Source organism: Coffea arabica, chromosome 11c (genome assembly GCF_036785885.1).
Source record: "Coffea arabica cultivar ET-39 chromosome 11c, Coffea Arabica ET-39 HiFi, whole genome shotgun sequence".
Lineage (NCBI taxonomy): Eukaryota > Viridiplantae > Streptophyta > Magnoliopsida > Gentianales > Rubiaceae > Coffea > Coffea arabica.
In genome coordinates, this window is record NC_092330.1 from 36,918,035 (window position 1) to 36,936,349 (window position 18,315).

Below are 18,315 nucleotides of genomic sequence, written 5' to 3' on the forward strand. Positions count from 1 at the left end.
TATTTAACTTAATTCGGAATTTCGAAATTGAAAACGGTAATAATTTACCATTTTACCGAAATAAATTCGAATTCGGTAAATCCGAATTCAAAAACTATAAAACCATTTTCGACCCTAATTCGATTCTAATTAATTCGATATCACCGATTTACCGATCGAATTACCTAATTACCGAATTCGAATTACCAAATTCAAATCGAATTTGGTCGGTAATTCGGTAATTACCGTAATTGCTCACCCCTAACGCCTTGTACTAAAACTACAAAAGTAAAAATTGTTGGGGCTATGATACTAATGATGATAGCTTTTGTCACTGGATTGTGCATTGTGCTGCAAATCTTGATATTATTGTTACTCTTATATCACCGTGAACTTTCTCTTGAGTAGCCCAAGAAACAGCACCTGTATATAGGGGTGAGCATCGAATTCGAAGTCGGTAATTCGGTAGGTTGAAATCGGTAATTTTCGGTAAGTGGTTCTGGAAATATTCGACCTAATTCGCATTCGAAATAGGAAATATCGAATTCGAATTCAATCCGAATTGAATTCGGTAAACGAAAATTTACCGATTTAATCGAATTCGTGAAAACTGCTTCTTAGGGCATCGAACCAGTTGGATGGATCTGTTAACTACTTTGGAGATTATGACTGTGATATCATGTGCAGCAAGAAGAAGAGGTGCAGACACTCCTATGATCTGAATTGCTCTGCTCTGCAATTTAACAGCAGCGGCAATGGATTTTGTAGCAACTCATGGGACAGACTGCAATGTTTTTCACTCTGGATTGGCGTACCCCTTTGGGTTGCAGGAGATTGCAGAGCAATTCAGAGACCATTCCCTGCTGGTCTTGAGGATTGTCCCAAACTGGAGGAGATCCAAATCAAGGTTGAAGGAGATTGCAGGGAATGGTCAAAACATGCACAGTACCCCTTTGGGTTGAGCACTCCGGTGTAGTATCCTCGCTTAACCAAGATGCATTTGGATTGTGGAGACACCATAGGTTATGCACAGACTGCACTGTCTGAGCAGATGGATTTGAGCCAATGGGAACGATTTTACCTGATGGGAACGAATACTAATTTAGGGCAAAAGTCTGAAATTGGAACATCTGGACATAAGGATATTATTTCCTATTTAACTTAATTCGGAATTTCGAAATTGAAAACGGTAATAATTTACCATTTTACCGAAATAAATTCGAATTCGGTAAATCCGAATTCAAAAACTATAAAACCATTTTCGACCCTAATTCGATTCTAATTAATTCGATATCACCGATTTACCGATCGAATTACCTAATTACCGAATTCGAATTACCAAATTCAAATCGAATTTGGTCGGTAATTCGGTAATTACCGTAATTGCTCACCCCTACCTGTATAACTACATTTTGAAATACGGGAAGCTGGCTGTTTTTGGTATATAGGTCCATTTAAATTCTGGATTCAAGATTTGACCCAAGTAGATTTGTTGTGGTTAAAAAAAAAAAAAAAAAAGAGGATTCGTGGTGGTAGTAAATTTCACCTGAACTAGCACTTGTATTTTTTTTTTTTTTTGGTAAAAAAGCCTCCTAAACGGAGAAATAATCCACGTACTTGGAGGCTTTGAGCGTTTGAGCTATGAAATCCATTTGGGCACCATCTCAGTTCATCCTTTTATTCACCCTATTCGATTCTTTTTTTTTTTTCTGGAGAAATAATCTTGATTGATCAATTGGGCATTTATCTATTTTGAGTCAATCGTGTTCAGAAGGTGCTCTCATGCAACCTAAATAATTTTTTTTTTTTTGCATCTTGAGATAAAGAGAAAGAAATGCTACTGCAATAGTGTTGGTGCCACTGATGAAATCATCCATCAATACATACACTTATAGGTGAAAGTCAATTAATTTTTTATGGGAGTTCCAAAATTTGAATGTGAGTTTAAAAAATTGTCAAGTTGTCGATACCGATGTTACCTAAAATGTGTTGTGAATGAAATTGTCAAACTTCCATCAATGTGATCACAACCTTATTTGGTAATAAAAAGGCAATAACCTATGTATGCATGGAAAGACCAATGTTCCTCAAGTTCGTCCACAATGTGTTATTCGTAACTTAATTGTTGTTCATGATGGTATATAAGTTAAATAATAAATTCTCCCATCTCCTATCCGTTTTTTAAATTTTACACTTCTTCCTTGTTTCGGGGAGAGGGGAACTAATGAGATTGTCTCCAATTATTGATACTTCATGGCCTCTGGTGTTCATGATGGTGTATAAGTCAACTAATAAACTTCCCTATCTCCTCTCCGTTTTTAAAATTTACACTTCTTCCTTGTTCCCCCGGGTCATCCCCAATTATTGATACTTCATAGCCTTTGGGCACAAAGAGGCTACTCCACATTTGGAGCCCCCATGAGGCCTTACTCTTGCAAAATTTTCATTCAGTTTTTATGGACTAAAAATCTTAATTGGGTCTGAGTCCTAATTGTGTCTGCCCAACAGTGGCCCCATTGTCCTTCTGCTGTGAATGCCTCATCTTTTATTTTTTATTTTTTTTGGTACAAAATGCCTCATCTCTTGCAGCTACATCAACATTTCCTGTTACCCAATTTGTGAGTTGAGAATTCTGACGACATCCTCATCTAAATCTATTGTGGTAGTCGTGGTTCCTGGACACTGGATTTGGGGCCTTATAAGTTCTAACTCAAATTGGTTGTGTGAATCTAACCACATCGAGTGCAAATTAATATAATTTGGGTGCAATCGAGATTTTTGTACAAATTTTGTTGTCTAAACTACAAATTCAAGTTTTAGATCAAATTTATGCTAATTTACATCAAATGTGAGAATTTCAAAAACAATTTGAATTGAATAAAACTCAACTTTTGAGGTCTCGAATCCTTGAATACTTCCCTTTTGTAGTGCTTATCAACTAATTTATTGATTGTTTGAAAAACCAACTCCTCCAATATCTTTGTGCTTTTTTTTTTGGGGCAAATTTCACGTTACCCCCCTGTGATTTAGCATTGTTTTACATAACCCCCCCTATGGTTTCAAAATCTATATATAACCCCCTTATAGTTTAGATTAAAGTGTCAAAGTGACGGGAATGATCATTTGTAACGGAGCCATCTAAAATATCAAAAATACCCTTATGTAAAGTTGAAAATTATTTATTAACCAAGGGGGGTTATGTGTATATTTTGAAAATCATAAGGGGGTTATATGATAAAGTATTAAACCATAAGGGGGTTATATGGTAAAATATACAAATCATACGGGATTAGTGTGTCATGTGTTTATAAGGGTAATTTCGACATTTTTAGAAGTTTCGTTACAAATAACTATTTCCGTCACTTTGACACTTTAATCCAAACCATGAAGGGGTTATGTATAGCTTTTGAAACCATAGGGAGGTTATGTGAAAAATGCTAAACCACAGGGGGTAAAATGTAATTTGTCCTTTTTTTTTGGTTCCTTGCAATACAAATAAAACCCCCCTACAAACGCAATTTTTTTTAATGTTCCGCTGCAAAAATACAAAAGTTCCTCCACTTTTATTTTCTTCATTATTTTGTTAATCTGGATATAATGTAAATTATGTAGCAGTTCTTCAAGCCAATCTTTTAGATGCCAAGTCGAAAGGATTAAATTTAACTGCCATTCCGATGCAAATTACAAAAAAACCACTGCAACGAATAACGGGGAAACTAGGAGCTCCTCAAGTTTTCAAACATATAGCTGGGAATTAGACCCAAAGACCGGCCAACCACACTGTTATTTTTTCACCCCTAAAATGGAGTCTATTTATATATACAAAAAGAAAACATCAGACTGTATATTTTCAAGTCCAATCCAAAGCATAATAAAAACCCAAGTTGTTGGATGAAAGTGGGAGAGAGCAGCAAGTTCTTATAGTAAGAAAAGAATCAAATTTTTTATTAAGTTACCATTGAATTATAACACAACTAGTCCTCGGCTTCGGTCAAATCCTGACGATATCGTTTATATAGACGTAGAGGGTGAGTTACGAAATAGTCAGCTTCGCTATGCTTAAATCTAGTTGTATAGAAACATTTCCTGTCCTCGTATTTTCGCAAAAAGGTGAACCATATGACATGGCCAAGCCAAGCAGCGAGGGCAAACGGCACGATCATGACAGCCAAATTTGGTAGCACTGCGTACAAGCCAGTGAGAAATGCTATCATCATTGACATCACAGCCGCAAAAATTCGTTCCCGAGTTACCCGGACAATAAACAACTTAAGCCGGTAGTTTTTTGTCTGAAAGAGCCTGATAAGTCCAAGCACTGCATCTATGGAGGTAAACATTGCCAAGGAATCTGAAATAACAAATGTAATAAAAGCTGCTTTCTTGCTTAGAACTGCCATGCCTTTGTGCGGACCGTCACTGTAGTACCCACCTGGAATTGTAAAACCAGCTGCAAAAGTGACTGTTGCGATCAGTGTAGCCACAATCGAATAATTCGCAGCTAGTTTTTCCACTTTTTTTACTTCATCAGGATTAGATACTCGTAAGTTCTTCTTTACGGTGGCAACATTTCGGTACCCTCGAGTGCCACCCGCTTGCTCCAAAAACGAATTGAGAAACAAAATTGTAACAATGAGGTCGCTGCTGATTTTATTGGACCGCTAAAATATGAAGCGACTCTTCCAACACTACTTGCACGTGATAGATAAGGATGTTAGATAATATGCAAAACCATCATTGATTTGTCCGGTTGAAAGCATCATGTTTTCAAATTTTGTATGGACTAAAATGTTCGTGTTAAACAGTGAATCTAATAGTGGGAAGAATTTTTAAAGGTTAGACGAGGAAAGTTAAACAAAGTAAGTAGATAATATTGATCATAAATCAAAATAGAAAGTTTGCATTCAAAGCAGACATGATGTGTGTGTGTGTTGGGGGGGGGGGGGGGGGGGGGGGGGTGGGAGGGGACAGTTCAAGAAGAGAATAGAGAAATTAGTTTTGAAATTTAAAACGAAAACAGCACTACTTTTCCTTGAATTAGTTTTGAAATTTAAAACGAAAACAGCACTTATTTTTCTTCTTCTTTTCTTTTTCATAAACCATACTGTGTTCTTCTTGGTTTATAAAGAGCCATGCAGCAACTGCATTTATACATTGGTGAGTTCGTGTTCAATTGTTGTATTTTCTATAGGATTTAATGTAGTATATTTTTTAAAAATGTCTAGTGTATTTATGAATGGAATTAACACTTTTTAAAGAAAAACTAAAATTAAGACTTAACAATAATATGATGTAAGTGTGCATCACAATATTTTCTACATAAATTGAAAGAATTCTAGGAGCATCACAGACACACGGCCTAAGAAATTAAAAATGAGTGTCTGAAAAATGGGGGTAAAGATCCCTCAAATTTAAGTATAAGCAAATATAGTAACGATGGACTTGAGAGAATTAGTGGCTAAGAATATTCATAACTCACAAAATCAAGTTTCTTATTTTTCCAAAAGTAAAATCTTGTAAGTCAAGTATCCATACATGAAAATTTGACAGAACTTTTTAATAGTCAATGTGACCATGCAAAGGAGCGGAAAAAAAAATTCATCTTATACCTGTCTTTGTGAAAGTTCATCTGCCCGTAATATTCTGTCTAAAGGCGTGGAGTTCGAATAGTCAAAAGAATTGACATCGACAGAATGGTGTTTGACAAGGCTACTCCCATCTAAGTTTTTGGTAGCAACATAGAGGTGGAGAGGGGTATTTCCTGTATTATCCCTTTGATTGATGAGTTCAGAAGCCCAAGAATTTTTCAGGACGAATTCAAGCACTTCTCTTTGTTCATATTTTACTGCAAGGTGAAGGATATTCTGACGTCTATTAGTATATATCTCCCAACAATCTGGGCAATGGGATAACAGCTCTTGCACCACAGCAACATGTCCATGAATGACCGCTATATGTAGAGCAGTCTTGGAGTCGTCATTGCGGGCAGCAACATAAGCCGTAGACCTCTCAGCAGATAATAATAGCCTTACCACATCTTCATGATTGAGTTTAGCAGGATGATTGAGTTTAGCAGCATAGTGAAGTGCAGTCCATCCAAATTTATCCACCTTTTTGATAAGATTAGGCAGCTTTTCCAAAATCAGCTCCACGAGTTCTGCAATCAGCAGATATTTAGTTAAAGATACTGTAGTTCATTAAACCATAAGAATCAATTACAACAACTGAGATATACTCGAGTGAAACTTCAAATTGTCATTTTAGGATTAGTTATTAATGATTAGTAGATAGGAATGGCAAGGGATAGGAAAAAACCAGATTATAAAATAGTGTGTGTATATGTGTGTGTATACATATATATTCTATCAAGTTTCAATCTTAAAAGCCATTAGCACATAACACTAACACAAATAATAACCTTCCATGAAATGTCCTACTTTGCTATTGAATTTAGAGATTTCATTACTGTTCCTATTTCTTTGGTTGCACCTGACTCTGCTTTTAGTACCAGGGAAAGTGTGGTCAGCTTATAAGGAATTAGGATTCAACCAAACACATTGAAAGCTTTAATGTGATCAGCAAACCAATTGTGGAATCCAATTGGAGGTAGAGTACATTCATACCTTCTACTTTCCTTATTTTTAGTTTTACTTATTCAAGTGTTTGATTAGATAATTATTCTTTTCTCTTCATATTTCTTATTCTCATATCTAATGCTTAAGAGGAGTCAAAAGTGAAATGATTGAAGTTTATTTCCATTGAAGATGATAGATTAAATCATAAGAAAGAATATACCATTTCATGATCGGGAGTCAAAAGAAAGAATGTACCAATTTATCTTATAAAAGGGATTCTTGTAGCATTTAGTTCCTATTTCATTTTGACCATTTGAGCATGATCTTTGGAGTGATATTTCTTTTTGCTATATTATATGTGATAGGATTGTTAACCACAAGCTCAGTGGCCATCACCAAAGCTTTAAGGCTTGGTCAGACGTTCAACGCTGCTTTCTACCATTTGCCAAAAAATATGTGATAGGATTGTTAAACTTTGAGTTTATCCCCTGTTGTTACTCTGATGGGGTGTTTTGATTTTGATGTATTAAAATTTTAAATTAACAAAATCAGTTTCTAGATTTTTCAACTATTTAGATGCATGTATTTTCATGATTGATTTGACGAGTTTAAGTAGTGCTAAATGCTACCCCATGGTTTAATCCAATCCCATGAGCAAGTAGTTTTTAGTAACAGGAATTAAGCTCGTAGAGTTACTTAATATAGTTTAGCAAGGGACTTACCTAAATGGGCAGTAGAGTTACTTAATATAGTTTAGTAGAGTTAATATAGTTCGGTAAGGGACTTATCTAAATGGGTAAGAGTTTAGTAAAAAAGAAATCAGAGGATATCGTATCCGCTACCATTAGGGATGGCAACGGGGCGGGGTTGGGGCGGGGGACCCCTCCCCCATCCCCCGCCCCGCTACCTACAAACTCCCCCCGCCCCCGCCCCGTCCCCCGCCTCCCACTCCCCCCGCCCCGCCCCGCTTCCCCCGCGGGGGCACCCGCGGGGTTAATAAAATTTTCCCCGCGGGGCTAATAAAATTTTATTATAATTAAATTTTAATAAATAATCAAGTACTAAAATATCAACACATCATCAAGTTATTATTTATTTTAATTTTACAATTGCAACTCATAAAAACAATCAAACAAAAGTTATTTGAATACGATCCAACATGATGAAATAAATACAACTAAAATAGTTAAATTTTAACTTTTGGTACAAATACAATCACTAATTCATTATTGTGTTTGTGCTTTTTTTTTTAGAAAAAAGTGTTATTCTATTAAGTGTAATTAGAAATTTAGTATAAATGTATTAGTAAATTTAGTATAACTAATTAATAAATTCTATTAGTAGACATGTCTAATTATTCGTATAATTGATAATATCAATTATATTACATACACTAATATACATTATATAATACATCTAACTAATAATATCATTATCATAAGTTTATAACTAATTAAATTACATATTATATATAATTATATATATAATTTTTTTTTGCGGGTGGCGGGGCGGGGGTATACTCCCCCGCCCCCCGCCCCGTTTCTAAACGGGGGGAAAAAAGTCCCCCCCGCCCCCGCCCCACCCCCCGCCCCAACCCCCGCCCCGAGAGCCCCCCGCGGGGCGGTTGCCCGCGGGCACCCGCCCCCATTGCCATCCCTAGCTACTATTCCTTCCAATAGATAAATCATATACTAAGTCATTATGCCATTTTAGTATGTTCACTAAATTTGATCGTTTGAGATTATCGAAAGACCAAATTTACTATTGCATTGAAGTAGTTGGAATTTTTAATTCAAAAGAGCATGTGCCAATAATTTACAAAACCGAGCACATTTTTTTTTCCTGCAAGGCTACAACTTTTAATTTTTTTTCCTCACAAACTGCTCCAAAATCCATTTGTCTCTGTTATTCTTCTCTTAACTTCAGCAACTCATATTTACTTTTTAGTCTAAATCTCAATTTTCAATAAATTCACCTTAAAAAAAAGCTCAGGTCTTTTTTTTTTAAAAAAAAAAAGAGCTCATGTCTTAAACTCTAGTAAATTAACATTTTTCCTCGTAAATATCAGAGTTCTGGCCCCAAGATTTTTACGGAAATCTAAAAAGTACACCATCAAGCATACATCTTTCCTCAATACTCAATTTCTGGTTCCATGATGGTGGATGTGGTAGAATAGCATCCATATGTAAAATTGAAGACATTTGCAAATCTCGGCGGGAAATTTCCTAGTTGTCTCAATTTTTGAATGTTTTTGGATGTGAATAACTTTTTTCAATTTCAAATGCACTTCGAAGGCATGTAAGTCATTTGTTCCTTGTTGTTTTCCTTGTTATTTTTTCCTTGTAAGTCATTCTCAAATGGACTTGGGAAAAGTACCTTTTGTTAATGTTGAATGTGTTGCTTTCTTTTAATTGGTCTAAAAAAAGAAAAGCTAAAGTTGGATGTTAATCTTTCAAGTAAAATATGCTTTATCCCCCTGTGATTTAGCACTTTTTCATATAATACCCTATAGTTTCAAAAGCTATACGTAACTCTTTCATGAGTTGGACTAAAATGTTAAAGTAACGGAATTTGAATTCTATAATAGAGTTAACTAAAATGTCAAGAGCACCCCTATGTAATATTGAAAATTATTTATTAACAACAGAGAAATTATGTATATATTTTAAAAATCATAAGGAGGTTACGTAGTAAAATAATAAATCATAAAAGAGTATATGGTAAAATGTGGGATCATAAGAGGTTAAAGTGTTATGCATATTATGTTTATATATTTTGATTATTTTAACCATTTTACTTTTTAAATAAGAGTAATCTCGACGTATCTGTAGGTTCAATTACAAAGGATCATTTTCCGTCATTTTGGTACATTGATCCAAATCATGATTGAGTTATCTATTGTTTTTGAAACTAAAGAGAGTTATGTGAAAAATAGTTGGCAACGGGTACAAACTCCCCCCGCCCCCCCCATCCCCCGTCCCCCACTCCCCCCGCCCCGTCCCCACCCCGCCCCGCTGATAGGGTATAATTTGTTAGTAAATTTATTATTGATTTCCCCTTCTATCCCTAACAAATATTGTGTTAATTGCTGATATTTACTCATATTTGGTATTTGGAATCAATTTCAGGAGTGAAGCAGAAAATTACCAAAAAGGAGGGACTTGTATGGAAAAATGCAGACTTCTAAGGGCTTCAACCTTTGGGTCCTTGAATTGGTGGGGACCACAAGCTAGTGCAAGGCATTTAGTCATTTGGGCTTTTCAAAGAAAGCAACGTAGAGAGACTTGGAACAACAAGTACTTTGGAGGCTTTGTCCACATGTGCGGGGACCACGGATAAGAAGCATGAGTCATTTGGACTCTAGGAAAAGAAACGTACAACACTTTGAATTTGGTGTGGGGACCACTAGAGATAGCATTAGACTTCCTTTTGGCTTTAAAAAGGGAGAAACGTACGAGAGGTTTATGAATCAATAGTTTTAGTTTAGGATTTTAGCATAGTTTTAGATTTCTTTTCTTAGCTCTTTCGCATGGTTGTTCTCCATTAATGGAGGACTAACCTCTTAATTCTAGTCAAGGGGACAACTGAAGACTTGGTTCAACAATTACTGTGAGATCGAATTTATTTTAATTGTTTCCTCCATTTATTGGTATTCATATGTTTCCTACTTTTAACTGTTATAGCTCGTGTGAGTGATTGAATAGATGCGCAATATTTAATTATTCACATAGGCTATTTTGCTAAATAGGGATAATTGAATTCGTAATTGTTCGTTATCTTTATCTCAGTAGCAACTGGCGTAATTGGGTTTGTGTCAGGGGAACATACGATCTAACTTAAACAAACCCTCGTAGCGTGTTTGTTAGTTAGGATTGGGTCTTTCTAATTCTTAATGCAATCTAGAAATTAAATCCTACGGTCGTACCTAGGGTTGTTTTTGTGTTAGAGAAATAGTTAACGGTCGTACCTTAACTATCGAGAAAGTAAGGAAAGGTTGGTTGTTTATCGCGTGCATGGCAACTATAACTAATCTATTAATAACTGTGAAATTATCTGTGAATCAATGATCAGTGCCTGAACCATTTTTGAAGTGTACCCTTGGCTAGAGTTTCTCCAATTATTTCTTTTAATTAATTATTTTCTGCAGTTAATTTATTTAGTTAGCATTCAATCCAAAACCCCCCATACTTTGGATTCTAAAAGAAACGAATTATCCCCAGTCCCTGTGGATTCGACCCTACTCACCGCTATATACAAAATCTGTATTTTTCTTGAGTAGGTAATTATTATTGCACAGGTTCGGCACCTGTCAATTTTTGGCGCCGCTGCCGGGGACTGGTGCCAGATTAATTTGTTTCTTTTTGAGTTCATCTTGTTTTTATTTTTATTTATTTATTTTTCTCTTATTTTTTTTTATATAGTTTATGGCTTCTAACACTCCGTATTTTGGTGATATACTGGATTTTGTTTTCGGGGAAGGCAATGAGACTGATTGTTTTTCTAAGTTTGCATATTTAGAGGCAATAAACTCTATTAAAAAAAGAATGGCTGCTGCAACCTGTGAAATTTGTTATGCCAGGGATCATTCAACCGGTATGTGCCCCGAATATCAAGATGATCTGGGTGTCCCATTCAATAATTATGGAGATTTTTCACCCTGGTCTCAAACGTGGTATAATCCTAATTCAAACGGGTATGATCAAGGATGGTGGGATAACTCCAGTTATAATTATACAACAGGGCCAATAGATTTTCAACAGCTAGAGTCTCAAGAACCGTCATCCATGTCAGGTATGTCTCTTGAAGAAATGGTTGAATTAATAGCTACTAACACATATCAAATTCAACAGGAGGTACATCAACTTCAACAGAAGACACAAAGGATGAGTAAAGAGATGAAAGAAGCAAGGCTTGAATGGGCATTTAAAACGAGCGAATTGATTTCTCCAGTTTATGAGGAATTGCCATCACCGACTATTATCGACCATGAGAAAGATGAGAGTGCAATTATTCTGACAAATGACATGGTACTGCAAGAGTCTCAAGAAGAATTGAAAAGAAAGTTGAAGAGCAAAAATTGAGACCCTAACATCAAATGGTTCAAGTGAATGAATCCAGTGAACAATCTCCAAATGCGGTGACATCTCCTCCATTCCTTGATCAATATTTTCCTGACTCTTATTCTTTAATTCCTGTTAGTGAGATTGATTTTATTATACCAGACGATTTTGAATTTCATGCCAGGAATAAATTAAGAGTCATGATGGCAAAATATCTCGAACTAATAAGTGCTCTTGATGGAGGAGTGAGTGAAGATTTAAGATCATCACTTGTTTGTTTGGTGCCATTTACTAGTCCATGGAAGACCGTAGCTCGTGTGGTCAAGAATTACTCTATTTACGAGGGCTATCAGGATTACATAGAAGATGAAGCACTGAAGCGAGCTACGCGATTTTATCCTCCATGAATAAACAGGACAATGTCTAGCCGAAGACATTAAAAAAAGGCGCTGCTTGGGAGGCAACCCAAGGTTTTCGTTTTAATTTTCTTATGTTTTTGGAATTTTTGTTAAGTGTTAGTTGCATTTAGTGATTTGTTGCTTTTGTGGCAGGAAATTGGCAGCTAGACGTGCCCACGCCAGGTGGTCACGCCTGAGGGAAAGAAATTCTCGTTCAGGATCTGCAGACTCTATAGCAGTTAGACGTGCCCACGCCAGGTGGTCACGCCTGAGGGAAAGAAATTCTCGTTCAGGATCTGCGGACTCTATAGCAGTTGAGCGTGCCCACGCCTAAGACAGGAGTCCCTCCCAAAAAAAAAATATAAAAATAAAAAAAAATTTTCTTTCTTTCTTTTCTTTCCTCCTTCTTCCCCGCTGCCCCTATTTCCTTTTTCCTTCTTTTCTTCTTTCGGCCGCCGGCCATTCCACCCAATTCATGGACCTCCACCTCCAACAGCTGAGCGCCGCAGCTTCGCCATTGCCGCACGCCCAGCACCACCGCTGTCCTCCGCCGCCACTGCTGTCGGCCATCTCCACCAGCGGTCAACCTCCCACTTCACCCGCAGCTCCTCCTCCTTTTTACGACCATCAATTGTCCAGCCCCGCCGTCACCACCTGTCAATTTCTGACAGGTGGAGGTATTGCCATTTCTCCCCCAGTTAGTTTAACTCACTGAACTCTGTGTATGGGCTTCTTGATGGAGTAAAGAATGTGATGATTCGGCAATTTCTGGGGTTCATTTTGGACAGATTTGGGTCTAATTGCTACCATATGTGGGGATATTTTCTGATATTTGTTGAATTGTTGGCCGTCTGACCTTCCGTGTGCACCAGTGGTACTGGTTGCAGTGTTGCTTTCCATTTCTTAATCCTCTGTGCTGGACTGCCTATTCGATTCTTGAGTTTTGGTGCCTGAACTGTCTCTCGATTCTTACCATTAGTTGCTGGAATTGCTGGTTTCTTGGCCAAATTGCTAATTTTGAGCGTTTGACTTGGGTATTTGACTGTCCAACTGGTGACATTTGTTGCGTTTCACTCGCTTCAATCAATTGAATTCATTTGCTCTGTTGGTATCCCTGTTGGTATCACTTGAGTTCTATTTTGCTAGTTTCTGTCTTGCGTCCTTTGAAGTGCCTTTGGTTGGGTATTTTCTGCATTTGTTTGTTGAATTGGAGGGCTACTGTGCCACGTCCATTACTTATTGCTGTTGGTGGCGTCTAATTGACTTGCTGGGAGTACTCTATCTATTGATTTCAAGTACTAAATTCATTGGAGCACTTGTTGCGGTTTTGGGATGCATTGTTATTGCATTTGGCTAAGCAGGGGACCACCCAGGGCTAACGACTAGGTCCAACTCCGAATGCAAGTTGAGAGACTGGAGACTCGAGTGACCTACATTGACGTCGACTTGCATAACATGGTGCGGAATTTGGCAGTACCCCGCCCGACCCACCCCTGTTTTGACAACTTCAGGGAAGTACCGTTGCCCTTCTCCTTTCTTTTGCTGTTAGTTTATCACATTGGGGGCAATGTGTGATTTAGGTGTGGGGGGGTCAGTTTTGGCTGCTAGTATTTTTATTTTTAGTTTCTAAAGGTTTTTCCTTTATTTCTAGTTTGATATTTATCTCCTTTTTCGTTTATCTTCTTTTCTTTTTTTTTAGTGGTCAGTCTTCATATGAATACCAAGTTTGATGCTGGATTGTTGTCTCTAATTCTGCTATTGCCAAGTTTACTAAAAAAAGGTATCGAGTTGATGCGGTTGAGTTCAGGAACATCTCTTTGGTGAATATCAATAATTGCTTGACTTTTCTAATTTTTAGTTAACTTTTCTAGGCATAGGGAATGATTGTTGGCATTTTTCTTGTGAATTGGTCCAGTTATTAATTTTAGTTCTCCATGTCTGGAAATTTGAGGCTGGCTGCTGTTATTATTGTGTTGCTTTTAGGCATCGTGCTATATGGTTGTAAATAAGAGTTGACTGTACTCCGCTAATGGTTACTACTGAGTAACCGGGGATCTTCACCTAAAGTGTTGATTTTCGCGTCAAAAGGTAGTAGTTGCTATGAGTGCGTGGTCCCGTAGCAATTGGAGCTGAGTAACCGGGCTCTTCCATCTGGCAAATGTTGGAGTTCGCGTCAAAAGGCTCTAAGGGTTATAGACTAAGTCTTTTGTTATTGGTATAAAAAAAAAAGTGAATTAAAGATTGTGTTAGTATGTGAATAAGTCAGCTTGCCGGTTTGTGATCTTAGTGTTGAGATTTTGGTTAATAGTTGGACCATTTACTGATAAATGTGAGCAACCATTCCTTTTTCTTAGATTAGTTTGCTTTAAATTGGAAAGTTGGTGGTTGGGAAGCTAACTGGGGGGATGCTTCTTGGATTTTAATTACTAATGCCCGATATATGGTTCTCTCTTGAATATCTTGGCAATTTGGTAGATAGAGCAATGACCATTATCAAATTTTGATGTCTGTATACTTTCCCCATGCTTGAGGGCAAGCATGATTCAGGTGTGGGGGGAATTCATAGGGTATAATTTGTTAGTAAATTTATTATTGATTTCCCCTTCTATCCCTGACAAATATTGTGTTAATTGCTGATATTTACTCATATTTGGTATTTGGAATCAATTTCAGGAGTGAAGCAGAAAATTACCAAAAAGGAGGGACTTGTATGGAAAAATGCAGACTTCTAAGGGCTTCAACCTTTGGGTCCTTGAATTGGTGGGGACCACAAGCTAGTGCAAGGCATTTAGTCATTTGGGCTTTTCAAAGAAAGCAACGTAGAGAGACTTGGAACAACAAGTACTTTGGAGGCTTTGTCCACATGTGCGGGGACCACGGATAAGAAGCATGAGTCATTTGGACTCTAGGAAAAGAAACGTACAACACTTTGAATTTGGTGTGGGGACCACTAGAGATAGCATTAGACTTCCTTTTGGCTTTAAAAAGGGAGAAACGTACGAGGTTTATGAATCAATAGTTTTAGTTTAGGATTTTAGCATAGTTTTAGTTTTCTTTTTTTAGCTCTTTCGCATGGTTGTTCTCCATTAATGGAGGACTAACCTCTTAATTCTAGTCAAGGGAACAACTGAAGACTTGGTTCAACAATTACTGTGAGATCGAATTTATTTTAATTGTTTCCTCCATTTATTGGTATTCATATGTTTCCTGCTTTTAACTGTTATAGCTCGTGTGAGTGATTGAATAGATGCGCAATATTTAATTATTCACATAGGCTATTTTGCTAAATAGGGATAATTGAATCCGTAATTGTTCGTTATCTTTATCTCAGTAGCAACTGGCGTAATTGGGTTTATGTCAGGGGAACATACGATCTAACTTAAACAAACCCTCGTAGCGTGTTTGTTAGTTAGGATTGGGTCTTTCTAATTCTTAATGCAATCTAGAAATTAAATCCTACGGTCGTACCTAGGGTTGTTTTTGTGTTAGAGAAATAGTTAACGGTCGTACCTTAACTATCGAGAAAGTAAGAAAAGGTTGGTTGTTTATCGCGTGCATGGCAACTATAACTAATCTATTAATAAATGTGAAATTATCTGTGAATCAATGATCAGTGCCTGAACCATTTTTGAAGTGTACCCTTGGCTAGAGTTTCTCCAATTATTTCTTTTAATTAATTATTTTCTGCAGTTAATTTATTTAGTTAGCATTCAATCCAAAACCCCCCATACTTTGGATTCTAAAAGAAACGAATTATCCCCAGTCCCTGTGGATTCGACCCTACTCACCGCTATATACAAAATCTGTATTTTTCTTGAGTAGGTAATTATTATTGCACAGGTTCGGCACCTGTCAATTTTTTATTTCCCCGCGGGACTAATAAAAATTTGTTATATAATTTTATTATGATTAAATTTTAACAAATAATCAAGTACTAAAATATCAACACATCATCAAATTATTATTCATTATAATTTTACAATTGAAACTTATAAAAACAATCAAATAAAAATTATTTAAATACAATCCAACATGATGAAATAAATATAACTAAAGTAGTCAAGTTTTCACTTTTGGCACAAATACAATCACTAATTCATTATTGTGCTTGTGCTTTTTTTAAGAAAAAAATGTTATTGTATTAAGTGTAATTAGGAATTTAGTATAAATGTATTAGTAAATTTAGTATAATCAATTAATAATTTGTGTTAGTACACATATGTAATTATTAGGATAATTAATAATATCAATTATATTATATATACTAATAGACATTATATAATACATATAACTAATAATATCATTATCATAAATTTGTAACTAATTAAATTATATATTATATATATAATTATATACATATATATTTTATATATTTATTTTTTTAAAGTGGGTGGCAGGGAGGGATGGGGCGGGGGTACACTCCCCCGCCCCCCGCCCCGTTTCTAAGCGGGAGGAAAAAAATTCCCCCCGCTTCCGCCCCAACCCCCTTCCCATTAGCCCTCCGCGGGCACCCGCCCCCATTGCCATCCCTAGTCTTGAGCCACCCTTTTTTTCCTATTTTGGATTTCCTCTAGTCATTGGTTGGTCGATTGTTGTCCTTGAAAATTATTGAAGAACCCTGATAATACACTCTCCAACGTGTGAAGAAAGAAAAACATCAAATAAAAAAAAAAGGCTCAAAAGATTTCCTTTCTTTTGGTGATTAAATTCATTGCTTGATGCAAATTAGTAATGTAATGTACCTGGTAAATTCCATATTGCTGCAGCGTGAAGGGCGGTTTTGTGACCGGGGCCAAGATAAGCTGGTGACTTGCAAGTCGTCAAAATCAGATCCGCAATATCCCGATATCCCTTCTCAACAGCGAGATATAGAGGAGTCTCCACAGCATGATTCGGGCGATATCGGAACTCAGGATCTTCTTGAACCAAAAACTTAGCAACCTCATAGAAGTTGTTCTTAACTGCCTCGTGTAAAGCTGTGTTTCCTTCCACATTAGCCATCCTCAGCATCCTCTTGCATCTGTCGACAAAACAGGCGCAAAACCAACATCCTTTGTTCTGTTTACTGTAATCAATAAGTGCTCGAACAATGCCAGAATGCCCTTTTCTTGCGGCCAAATGAAGTGCAGTCTCACCACAAGCACTCTTTGCCATTAGCAAACAGCAATTTCGTGCAAGGATATGTCGGACAGCATCTGCAGAATCACAGGACTGGGCTAATACGTGAAGGACAGTGTTTCCTTTTGGAGTCTTCAGAGCCAGGAACTTGCCTGAGAATCTTCTAATTACAGCCCAATCACCTAACTGTGCAGCTGCGTACAATTCAGGATTCATTCCTTTTTGTGCAAGTTTACGCAATTCAGGATCCATTGCTTTCTGCAACTGATTATCTAGTCAGTATCAGAACTGGTTGAACCTACTGTCTGTTTTGGAGCTCAAATATGCATGAGAACCATAGCAGTTATAGATTGTGGGGTTTATGTAATTTGTTGAGCTACAACAGTTGAGACAGCTCAAATACGGAAGCCATTGATTTGTTATGTGCTTCGAAATGATAACCAGAAGAAGCGGGTTTGAGGGCTGTTTTGACGGACGAAAGGAGATAGGAGAGGAAGGAGAGGAAGTATCCAGCAGTTGACAAGAACGAATAAGAGTAGAAAAAGGTCATGGAAATATCGGTATTATAAATAACGTACAAACTGTTATCAAACCTTAAATAATTCGAATGCAAAAATGAGGCCAAGCTGAGCGTCCACCGTTTAAAATTCTAAGAACCATTGCGCATTGGCGCCCGTCTTTTGTATTTCAAGATTTCGTTGCTAATATTTTGGACAAGGGACAAAAATTATGCCGACATTATTGACCTTTACATGTCTGGCCTAAGTGGGTCGATTTTAGCTGAAACAAGGTGATCCAGATTTGGATCTGGATAATAGGCATAGGCATGTACGAGAAGATTTATGTCAGAATCCCTCGGATCTTGTTGAATCCAGGTGCAAATTCGAGTTTTGGAGTCAATTTTGTTGTATAGAGATCTTTGCAGTAGTTGTATTATCAGTAATTTATAAATCATATATGTGCACACAAAATGTTTAACGTACATTTACTTGTCATGCTTCGTTTGCTAACAAAAGAGGGTAGTAGAGGTTGTTTGGAATCGATTAATGCATATTTTTAATTATTTTACATGTTCTACAAAACTTGAATATTTAAATTTCTTTATTTGAATGTTTTACATGCTAACTCAAGAGTTCAGATGTTCGTTTGTTTGGGGCATGACAAAATATTAGTATTAGATGTCACCCG

General features: G+C 36.8%; 1 protein-coding gene across 1 annotated transcript; it reads right to left on the reverse strand.

The window, feature by feature from the left end:
• Positions 1-3,953: 3,953 nt before the first annotated feature.
• On the reverse strand, positions 3,954-17,677 carry LOC113716150 (protein ACCELERATED CELL DEATH 6-like). The gene is made up of 3 exons (XM_072070133.1): positions 16,752-17,677; positions 5,586-6,133; positions 3,954-4,574 (listed from the first exon to the last, which is right to left on the reverse strand). The coding sequence occupies exons 1-3, from the start codon at positions 17,377-17,379 to the stop codon at positions 3,954-3,956; spliced, it is 1,797 nt and encodes a 598-aa protein (XP_071926234.1). The 5' UTR covers positions 17,380-17,677.
• Between the last annotated feature and the right edge of the window lie 638 nt (positions 17,678-18,315).

Excerpts from the sequence above, each read along its gene's own strand:
- LOC113716150 (XM_072070133.1), bottom strand. The coding sequence starts at position 17,379 with ATGGATCCTGAATTGCGTAAACTTGCACAAAAAGGAATGAATCCTGAA. Across the intron at positions 6,134-16,751 it reads AGCAATATGGAATTTACCAG|AACTCGTGGAGCTGATTTTG; the intron begins GTACATTACATT and ends TGCTGATTGCAG. Across the intron at positions 4,575-5,585 it reads ATGAACTTTCACAAAGACAG|CAAGCGGGTGGCACTCGAGG; the intron begins GTATAAGATGAA and ends TCGTTTTTGGAG.